The sequence below is a fragment of the Hesperophylax consimilis genome, chromosome 23 (genome assembly GCF_061612785.1).
Source record: "Hesperophylax consimilis isolate HC1 chromosome 23, BYU_Hcon_1.0, whole genome shotgun sequence".
NCBI classification, from domain to species: domain Eukaryota; kingdom Metazoa; phylum Arthropoda; class Insecta; order Trichoptera; family Limnephilidae; genus Hesperophylax; species Hesperophylax consimilis.
The window spans coordinates 2,065,066-2,077,189 of NC_142858.1; the positions used below are offsets into that span (position 1 = coordinate 2,065,066).

The 12,124-nt window shown below is 35.6% G+C and overlaps 1 protein-coding gene across 1 annotated transcript in view; it reads right to left on the reverse strand.

Annotated features, from left to right (window-relative positions):
* Positions 1-12,124, reverse strand: part of LOC149412211 (Krueppel-like factor 5) — a 66,324-nt gene that overhangs the window by 10,720 nt on the left and 43,480 nt on the right. The window contains exon 2 of the mRNA XM_089645687.1: positions 1,991-2,362. Coding sequence (XP_089501813.1) covers positions 1,991-2,362 — 372 coding nt within the window. The remainder of the gene's footprint in view (positions 1-1,990; positions 2,363-12,124) is intronic.

The window sequence follows — 12,124 nt, forward strand, 5'->3', positions numbered from 1 at the left end:
AGATGCTAGTAGTGAAAGAAAAAAATACATATATAATAATAATTAAAAAGAAATATAAAACATGAAAATATAAAATATAAAGTATGAAATATAAAATATAGTAAATGTACAGAGAAAGGATAAGGAAGAAAAGTAAAGAAAATAATAAAGCAATTATATCTCTTAACTGTTCTCCATAAAATATTATCATGGTAGAAGATGGTTGATTTGTTTTTTAAAATATGCGAGACTGTTTGCGAATATATCTATAAGGTCACATTCAACTGTATTGTACAGACGACACATTCTAGATAGTGGATTGAAATATGCAATATTGTTATTAAATATATCAATATGGAATATATTTTGGCTCCTTAAATTATGTCTATTAGGGACTTTAATATGAATATTGTTCAGACAATTAGTGGTAAGAAGTTTATCATGAATAATTTTATATAAACATATTAAGTCGGCAAATTGTCTTCTTTTTTCCAATGTCGTAAATTTGAAGTTTAGTAGACGTTCTTCACAAGATTTGAGTGAGGCATTTAATCCAAGTTTATATGATAACAGTCTTAGGAATTTTTTTTGCACAGATTCAATACTTTTAGAATATTTTATATAATGTGGGTTCCAGATAACACTCCCATATTCCAATTTGCTTCTGACCAACGAGTTGTATAATGTTATAATGGATTGGGGGTATTTAAATGGTTTCGATATTCTATGAATGAATCCAATCATTTTCATTGATTTACTTATAATATCATTTATGTGTACATCAAACATAAACTTTGAATCAAGAGTGATTCCTAGATCTCTTATAGTGGTGACTGCATTTAATCGTACATTATTAATGGAATATGCAAAATCCTTTCGTTTTCTGTTACGAGTAAAAGTAATAATGTAACATTTTTCAATATTTAAAAACATATCGTTTTGAATGCACCAGCTATTTAGTGTGTAAAGGTCTTCTTGAAGCTTAACATGATCAGAATCAGTGTAAATTTTGCGGTAAATCTTGAGATCATCGGCAAATAGAACAAAATCACAGCGTAACATGGGGCCAAGGTCGTTAAAAAAGATTAAGAAAAGCAGTGGGCCAAGATTGGACCCCTGGGGTACGCCTGATGTTACAATTATGGGAGGTGATTCGTACCCATTAATAAGTACTAATTGTGTTCTATTTTCTAAGTAAGACTAAAGCCATCTTAAAAGATCACCGTGAATACCTATTCGATCAAGCTTCTGTAGCAGAACAGAATGGTTTACTTTATCAAATGCCTTTTGAAAATCTGTGTAAATGGCATCTACTTGAGTTCTTTCATTGAAAGCATTACAAACATAATCACAAAAGTCTAGAAGATTTGAATTTGTAGATCTGTTGGGAACAAACCCATGTTGATTGCTGCATAATTGGGGTTTAAAGTGTGAAAATACAGAAATATATATTATAGATTCAAAGACTTTCGCAAAACAAGATAAAATGCTGATTGGTCGGTAATTTTTCACAAAAGATTTATCACCAGATTTATGTATTGGAACAATATGTGCATTTTTCCACAAGTCTGGGAAAGTTCTTGAAGATAATGATTCATTATATATTAAAAGAAGTGGGTTAATCAACGCGCTGGAACAACATCTTACAAACAAGGGAGGTATTTTATCAGGTCCTGGGCCTTTGGATGTATCGATTTTTTCTAAACAAGATTTAATGGTTTCCTTGCTAACATTGATTTTTCCAAGATTAAATTGGTTGTTTTGTGAAACTTTTGGCATGGCAGTATATAACAAGGGATTTGATTGAGTATAAACGGATGCGAAATAATTAGAGAAAAGATTGGCAATGTGTTGTCCATTATCTGCAGATATAGAATCCAGGTGCATTAATTTAGGAATGCAATTGGTAGTACGCAACGCTTTTGAGTATGCCCAGAAAGCTATTAAGGCGTTTGAACATGTTTGTCCCATTGGCATGGCTGAAAGATAATATGAATTGGCGAAACGTTACCTGCATAGGTCCCGGCGAGCCCGGATCCGACGTGGGCGGCGTCAGCGGGGACATGTAGAGTGGGCGCGCCGAGGGCGGGAAGGGTGGCGCGAAGTTGCCCTGCGCGAAGGGCGGTGGCTTGACCTCGTGCGGGGGCGGCGCGGCCAGCTCGGCGGCCTCGAGCTTCACGTGCGCGGGCCCCAGCGACCCCAGCGGTCCTAGCGGCGCCAGCATGCACGCGTTCTCCGGGTCGATGCTGCGGATGGACGATGCGATGTCCTCCCAGAGCGCGGGTCGCAGGTAGGCGTCCTCGCGTCCGGCCTCGAATAGCTCCGCCTCCAGCGAGGGCGGCCCGCCCTCCTGCTTGCATAGCAGGTTATCCAGCTCGCTCGTCTGAAAACACAACGAGAACTTTATTTAGTCATGTTCACTTTTTCAATGCTCATATAACATCACAATATATCACCCTGAAGAGGCGTGTAAGGTAGGAACACGGGAAAATTACCACATTACCACGGCGTTTGTATGGTTAAGACGGCCTTAAACCAGACTTAAAGCCAGCTTTACCATGCCAGCCAACTTTGAACCGCCGCAGCGTATACCCATCCAATTAGTAAGATTCTTACCAATAAACGCGTTTTAAATTTTACACAACTGATAAACAACCATTAGAGAAGGGTAATTCATCAGTGGTATTTAATTTAAAACAAGACGGCCTTAAACCAGGCTTAAAGCCGGCTTTACTATGCCAGCCAACTTTGAACCGCTGCAGCGTGTATCCAATTAGTAAGAGTCTTCCCAATAAACACGTTTTAAATTTTACACAACTGATAACAACCATTAACGAAGTAAATGAAATATTTAGAGGTTGATTGTAAACAAAGTTAATTATGTATTAATAAAATAAATTATGCCATCACAAAGTGATAAGCTTTCAGAAGAAATTTACTTCGAAAAATTTGAAATTATGTATATTATCTACGTGACCTAAATTTGGCAAGAAACAGGTACTACTTCCAATAGTTAGTGGACTAAAAAATATGTATAAACATTACAATACAAAAAAATACATAACCATTTCTACGAATGGAATGGGAATAGGGAGGGCGATTGATCTAAGTGAAGTGCAATAAATACTATGTACCAACATGCGTATGTAATAAAACATAAAAAAAATAATAAAACAAACGTAGTATAATAGTTGTACAGTGAAATGAGTTATCAAACTTATTTGCTGGCATTTCGACATCCAACGTCAGGTACAGCGAAAAACGATAAATGTTCCCAATCGAACACAACTTTGTTGCATGACAGAACTGGAATAAAACAAGAACTTGAAAAATCTTTCGCAGAACTTGAAAACGATTGTTGAAATTTGATGAATTATTCAAATTCTCCGAAACAACCCGTCCTTGTGTTCGATTGGGAACATTTAACGTTTTGCGCTGTACCTGACGTTGGATGTCGAAATGCTAGCAAATAAGTTTGATAACGCATTTCACTGTACAACTATTCTACTAAGTTTGTTTTATTATTTTATATGTTTTATTATATTTATTTGACATTATAACCATACACTTATAAATTAAATAGACTTATGATTTTGAGTTGAGGTTTAAGGATGAGTTGTTTCGGAGAATTTGAACAATTCATCAAATGTCAACGTTCATTTTAGGGTTCTGTGAAAGTCCTATATATATATAAACTGACAGAACTGAAATAAAACAAGAAAATGAAAAAAAAATTCGCAGAACTTGAAAACGATCGTTAAAAATTTGATGAATTGTTCAAATTCTCCGAAACAACTCGTCCTTAAACTCAAAATCATAAGTCTATTCAATTTATAAGTGTGTGGTTATAATGTCACACTTTTGATATTCCACGTTCCACGCAAACTAAACATTAATTTTATTTTTACTCCACTCCGACAAAGTTGTCCGTTTAAAACCACTTAATCTTCCAAAATGCAGTATCTTCGTAGAACAGTAGAATATCACGAAGGACTAGATAATAGGTGAGCAATTTCCTTATGCGATGACCTATTTAGATAATAATTTTGTTCCAGATTTTTAACTTTGTTCTTTATATATGTGATTATTTGTGCATACATAGGTACACATCCGTTGTAATCCAATAAAATGAAATTAAACAAATAAAATGAAACATCCCGAAAAATGACCAATGATGAAAATATTTTCCCTTTCAAGATTAAATCTTTAAAACGGGTTGTGTCATAGAATTTAAACAATTCGACAAGGTTTCGAAGTTAAAATTCAAATTCTGTTATTGCTTCAACATGGGCCGGTCGTTTCAAGGTACTTGGATGATAACAAAACTTAAACAGGACCTTCACAGAACTTGAATGAAAACTTTGAAATTTGATGAATTGTTCGAATTCCGTGAAACAACCCAAGATAGTATCACGAAGGCTAAGACAGGATAATTTTTCAATTTGAAATCAAATAACTTGTTTGCATTTCCACCAAGTAAAGATACCTCTGTAGGTAGAAACTTTGTATAACTACGCGTAATAGGTATATATTACATGAATAATTCATTAAAACATGCTTACCGAAGTATCAACATATTTAATGAATAAAGCACCCGTGTGTATTTTGAAATATGCTTTCAGTGAATGCTGAAAAGATTATACCATTGTACTTTTCCATGATCTAAATAAAATCGTACAAGAAAATTAAAGCCAAAGCTGATAGAGACAGGTTATATATGGTTATTATGGTTATGTTTTGACAATCGAGATTTGAGCGTATAAATAAACAATCAATAGAAGACGTCTGCACAGCACATGCGCCCGCTTGTCTCTCGCTCTCGGCCCGAAACGACAATCGGCCGGCGCCGCCCACTCCACGGAGCATTGTATGCTAATGGTGTCGAGAGTGCGCGCTGCTAATGCGCCCCACTGCACGAAATTATTACGGAATATTTCTGTCAGAATTCACGGCGATCTTTCACTCTCGGTCTTCCAGGGAAGGAGATGCGTTTCTTTAGAGAGAGAAACAGAGAAAATTTTACATTTCCCAACGAGAAACCCTCTTGACAATAAAATCAAAAGTGGAAGACTCTTTCATTATCGCCCTGGTGAAAACTCCATTGCAGCATTGCTTGAAATGGCAATGGACATCTTTTCCTTATTATTACCTTCAGTCTCACAACGTACCCCATTTGACGATGCCATAGTCCTACTGTCTCTAAACGTTTAGGAGCAGTTGGGATTCTGTGTACGCTACAATATTAATAATACAAAATGAACAATGAACTCGATAATTTCATCTGGCATAACACCATTGTAAGATTTCTCGATCCCAAACTAAACTGAGCAATACGTGTTGAAAAAATGTTAGAAATAAACTTCAGTCAACTTTTTATTTATTTATTTTTAATTATCAATGAATAGGTACTACACCATGTTGAAATTAATGTTAGGTAAAATAAAATACTTTTTTGTTTTAAAACCACGATATTGTAAACCACAATATCGTGGTTTTAAAACAAAAAAGTATTTTATTTTATTAAATATGTCAAACCACAAAGTGATTGCTTTCTACAATAATATTAATGTTAGGTATTCTGTTTTTCGGTGGTCTTTATTAATGAGGCGCTCAGCGGAAGAGAGGCAGTGACTTACATCTAAGACATATCTAGTGACTTACGACTAAGGCCTATAACTACTATCTTAATGACATATATATTTACATATGTAGAAACTTACAACTAACATTAACAATCTAATTTTACTAGCGCCAGAAGAAGAAGGACGTTCTATAATATTAGGGTGTTTTTATAATTAATTTCAAAACACGGGTGCAAAATGCGCCCAATGGGTTAGCTGGATATACATCTTAAAGGAATGAAGTGAATGAATGAAATTAATCGTCGATCTTTAACGCATTTAGAAGATTCATCTGCCAAAAATTGAACCGATTGACGTGTTATGTTCCCGCTGATATTGTCCATTGTCCATTGGTGGGCAAGTCAATAGCATTTTGACTTAATCACAAGTAGTTGAATGGAATCGCTAGAGAAAATTCTCTAGCGATTAAAATTCACACACATAAATATGTGTGTGAATCAACAATTACGGTATAGCAAAAAGGAAAATAAATGCAATATTATCTTTAACAATCCGATGTTTTAATTGATTTCAAAGGATGGCGCTATATAATATCGTTTTTCCATTACTAGATTAAATACTTGTCTTTAACAATCTGATGTTTTCGTGAATCATGAATTTTTGACATTTTGGCCACTCTTCCGCTGAGCGCCTCAAATTAGAAAATTATTTATGTAGATATTTTTTTTTCACTTTATTTTATTTTAGCGACTATATAAAACATTGTACACTCATCATACTATGATGAATTTAAGTATGGTAATGGTATTTATTAGTCTTATGTCCTGTGCTGAGGCGGACGAATGTTATTTAATTCTACGAGGGTTGTCTGAAAAGTTTCCGATCTCAACGCAAAAATGGCGGTACTCTTTAATAAAAGTTGGTGAATATAGTTGTGCATCTTTTGACAGTTACTCACCAAAGTTTCGGCCATTTTGGAAGCGCAGTTTTTAGATGACAGTCGTTTGAGTGAGTCGATGTGTGTGTTTTTGTGAAAATGTAAAAATTGAGTATCGGGCTGTTATTAAATTTTTTTGAAAGGCAAACGCCTACGCAAATCAAAGATGAGTTGGACTCTGTGTATGGGGGCTCTGCTCCATCATTTACCACAGTGAAATTTTGGGCAGCTGAATTTAAACGTGGCCGTAAGAGCTTGGGAGACGATGAACGTTCGGGACGTCTAAAAACTGCAACTACTGACGATAACATTGCTAAACTTCACCAAATAGTGTTAGACGACCGCCGAATTAAAATGAGAAAGATAGCAGAGGTTATGAAAATGTCCATAGAACGTGTCTGTCGCATATTAAATCAAGAATTAGATATGAGAAAGCTGTCCGCGCGTTGGGTGCCGCGTTTGCTCACGTTAGACCAAAAAGTGTTCGAATGAACATTAAGTATTTAGAGTTTTTTTCATTGACCTCTTTCAGCCAGATTTTTATTGATTAAACTTTTCCATAAGTTTTATACGCGGGGGAAGGATGTTGTTGAGTTTTGTTGCTAAAGCTTTCACACATTTTTAACCCTTTAACAGATATTTTAAAGTAGACGTATAATTTTTTTCGTACAGTATTGATTTTTTTTCCATTCGATTCAATCTCATTTAAAGCAACACGGACGGATGATACACATGTCTAGGTATATTGGTTTGATTAGTTGTGTGCTTATTTTATTGAAAATAGCGTAGTAATGCTTTAGCATCTAGTTGAACCCACTATTATTAGATCGTTTTACCAACTGACCCGTTGAAGTATTCATCACTTTAAAGGTTTTTTCATGTCATTTTGGTAATGGAGCGAATCGATCATCGAACCGAATGACTGAACAGAATAGACGCGAAGTAACGTGATTAATGAGTTTCTGATTGACAATATCGATTTGCACAAAATACCAAATAAACCAGATCCGTAATTGTAACAATGTCAGGTATTTTATGCGTATAAAATGATTCAGCCTCCTCGAGGTGATTTTTTTTACAAAAAAGACGTTATACACATCGGTGACGGAATAACTCATCAAAATGACAATTCAACACACCTATAAAAAGTGCTATAAAGTTATGAAAAGTGATGAAACAAAAATTAGGTTAAAATTGGTTGCTACATGTGCAAAAGTGATCAAACAAAAACTAGGTTACATATGAAACCTACTCGTATTTAACCTAGTTTTTTGTTTCATCACTTTTCATAACTTTATAGCCCTTTTTATGGGTGTGTTGAATTGTCATTTTGAGGAGTTATCATGGAACCATACACATAATGCAAATAATATTATTATTTTAACTATAGATAAAAAGGGGAGCCCTTCGTTATTAATTAAGTTATGAGTTGCTGATAATCTCAGTATCGCCTTGGTGAAAGAATTCCATTGAGGATGGGACTTTGCTTGAAACTACTTTAGTCGTGTTTGGTGACCAGAACTGATCAGCCAGATTCTTCCCAAACTTATTTTTCATCATCTCATTCGCTTCCCTGTCTCTCAACATAACCCAATTATTGCGGATGCCGTAGTCCCAAATGGGACTCTTACGTAACATTAACAAAAAAAAAACAAAATGTTTTCATCTAGAAAAAACTTAATTAACTAACTTTACTAACCATGCAGCATTTCTATTCTATACTGTTTGACCAAAAAATATGTTGGTATATATGCTAAATAGATTCATGGCTTGATAAGCCATGTTGTGACTGCAACACAATAATATTAATAGAAAAACATTAATTAGGTATATCTGTCGTGCGTCACTGCTCACTGCTCACTGCTGGCTGGTGGCTGGTGCTAATACCCAAACAATGGCCGGGCCAAGCGTTCGAGAAATGTCGAGTAACATAACAGTCGGGTCGAACGGCCCCACGCTGAGCAGAACACCGAGCCATCCAGCCTTCCATCGGACCAACACCACACCTGGCGGAGCTCAACTCATTTTGCATCTCAGCACCGTTAATTCGATACCACGTCACCTGTCAAAAGATTTCTCCAACTCGACCCATTCTTACGAATAAAACTTACAAAACCTCCAAGACTTGCAAGACTCCAGCGTTGTCCGATTGTAAACCAAGCAACATTTTCTATTTGAGTGTAGCTTGTCCAGATTACGTGTAACAGACACAATTAGGTTTGTTCGAGTCATGTTAGGTATCTACTTGTATTTTGTTTAAATCCAAATGTTATCTATTTGTTTCAATATGAATAATGTTGAGTATTGAATTTGAAGCCTTGTTACTTTTTACCCTTTCATGTTAATTTGTTAACAGAGTTTGTGCTGTGAATATTAACAAGCAGTTAAATTATGTGTATTTATAAATAATTTCAACCTAAAATTTGAAAGAAGGTGACTGTAGATTGGAAGTTTCTTCTTCTTACATTCAGGGTACTACCGTGTACACATTGTTCACAGAATCATTCATCGTTGTCAAAAAATAATAAAAATTATAAGGCTCAGTGAAGGGAATACAGATATAAATGCATCATTATTTAACACAGAAAGGTACTGTTGGTATTTTGACTCTAGAAATCAGGCACATAATCTATATATAATTTAAAGAAGGTTGTCCAAGGCCCTCAAGGCGTGAAGGGATCCATTGGCACAAAGAGTTCTATTTCAGCTTTCGGAATCTCTAGCATACTCTCACATATAAGACTAAGAATAGTTTACCGTAACTTTTTCATGAGCTCATAAAATCAGTTTATTAATCAACGAATTAAGAGCAAATTTAACTTTAGATAAAGGATTTCAGTTATCATATAAATTAATATTTGATAGCCGTTCTGTGATAAACGTTCTCACCTTCTTGGTGTTGAATAAAATTTTTGCGGCGAGTTCCGAAGTTAAATAATTTCCTTTTGAACATTGAATATACGAGTATAATAATAAAAAGTTAAATTTATAGTTATATGATAGTTGGGAGCGAGTTGGCACCCCTTTTGACTTCTAGTAGCGGGAGAGAAGATGACACCGATTTGGGATAGGTCAAACCTTTCTTTCCCTGTTTGACAATTTAACCCTTCACATTTTCGCGGTCCAACTTTTACCATGTAAGTAGACTTCGACGGTATGGAGGAGCGGACTGGGATATTCCACTACCAGGTGCGTGCATACGACCCATTGTGCCGTCCGATTTCTAGGATCCACTTTTCGAAATAAGAATCCAGCGCTTTCAGAAAGTCATCGCAGATATCTTCATCAGAGATAATAGGTTCAAACTGTTATCTATAAAAACACTATCATCTTGTGGTGGGCAAGGAGAGTCTAGCGAAGACTGACCATCTATTATCTTGATAGTCTGAATGTTCGGGTATTGGAGATCAATGTAACTGTTGGCTAGTCTGTGGCTTGGTGCATGTACTTTATCATCTCATCCATCTTAGGGTAGGTCGATGAGGAGGGTCCGGGGTTTCTTCCTCGGATCCTCCCAACAGGACGTGCGGGATCTTCTGTCACAGCCAATATCTTGACTGTCGTAAGAAGGCCCTCTTTTATCATACCCTTTTAAGCGGGATCTGTATTTTTGAAAGAGGATGCCCTTTGTTCATAAGGACACATTCTTTTCTCAAAGGAACTTACCCGCTTTTCATAGCAAGGAGCTCGCTTCTCGCAAGAAGTTACTCTCCGCTCGTAAGAGGGAGCTCGCTTTTCAAAGAATGAACCTTTATTTTCTAACGTTGTGTAAAGCCCGGGTAACGCCGGAGACTTTAGCTACTATGATTAAAATAAAAGCAACTTGTATATATTTTATCCTTTGTTCCTACGAGTAGACTAACATTGCAGATATCCGAGACTTACCAAAAAAGATTTTGACCGTAGGCAGGTAATTTAATATCCGAGAAAATTATGTTTTAAATTCCAACTTTATGGGAAGCCCTGAACACGAATTCGCTTAGAATTCGATAAAAAATTTAAAAAACACTGGATCATTGAATACACACCAGTTAAGTTTAAGGAGAACCTATACTTAAGTAACATTTCGTGAACCGAATGTTACATTTGCATTGCGAATTCGAAGCGTTCCTAAGATAATCGTACGTCGGCGTTATTGGAAAATGATTTGGAACCCTTCTCATTTCACCTGCCTTATTTCCTCGACTGCTTCGCCTTTCGAATAGTTGCGATACCTCCGTAAAGTTCACGGGACTTACACAATAATACGCTGAAGACGTAAATTCCCGAAGTAGGTCGAGCGTAATGGTAAATTGTCAATTTGCTTGGTAAGTAAGCATTAAGTATTTGAATTCCTTGATACCGATGCATAATTTACAAATATTACGCACATAAATAAATCGCTGCCGGTTGTCGATCGGAACAGGGCGGGAGGCCACCTCTCGCTGGCAAGAAATGCGGGAATAATGCGAAAAGTCCGCATTAAACAATAATTATTACGATTAATTTAGTATTATGGATTACTGTAATAAATGCGCTTGACATGTGAATACATTTTTGTCTAGGCGTACTTTATCTGAGTTGTGGCTGACATTAAACAGATTACTCATGTTGCAAGATTGCAGACTTATAAATGTAAATAGCGCTTAATATATATTTCAATTCTATTAAATATAAATTTATACTTCTTGATTTGTTGTATATATTATGATATAATACTTTCAATTGATTTACAAGATAGACGAAGCATAAATTAAGAAATAACAATCTATTGAAAGTCGTCATTAAACTATAAAAAATGGGTTATTCGTTTTGTTATTACCCATAACTTCTCATCCCACGTGAAAAGTATGTTGTTGTTCGATATAATGTTTCTCAACGTTGTAAAATAAGATGATAAAAAGAACAAATAATGCAATATTATCGTACAATTAATACAAAAAGATATATCTAATAAATACCATGTTAACCGAGCATAAATAATCAATGAACTAATGCATGGTAGCAAAGTCAAGGAATAATGCGCCTTGTAAATGCATATTGCGATTATATTTTTTCGATAATAGTCTGCATCAGAAATGGTCATTAGCGTTCTACTGGAATTAAATGTATCACGAGATTACTGTTCTGTATTTTTTAATGAATTGTAAGCGCCAATGAGGTATGGATGGTAAAATGAATCTTACTGAGTAAAAAAAACCTTGGAAAGTCAATCAAAATCGTATAAATGTTGTAATACCTGTCTGTAATGGATATGGTATTTAACATCCTACCTACTGTAATTAATTATACCACGAGAGTGCTGTACCATATGTATACATAATTTATTTGCAATTATTGTAAGCGCCAGTGAGGTACCGACGGCAAAATGCATCGAAATAAGTTATAAACACTTGGAAATCTTAATCAAAATCGAATGCATATAAAATTTCATATTATATACCTAAATCTATAAGTAAATAAGATATAATGATCAATCGCAAATTCCCGCAAATAATACCAGCAAATAATCAGGTGGGAGGCGGTTTTTCTACGAGATGCGAAAAGCTATGAGATGCGCGCGCAGGTTGGCGGTCCAATGGCAGCGCGCAATTCCGGCGTCGAACGATCGCGGCCATTGCTAGGCGCATGCGTCGCGGCGGCGGGC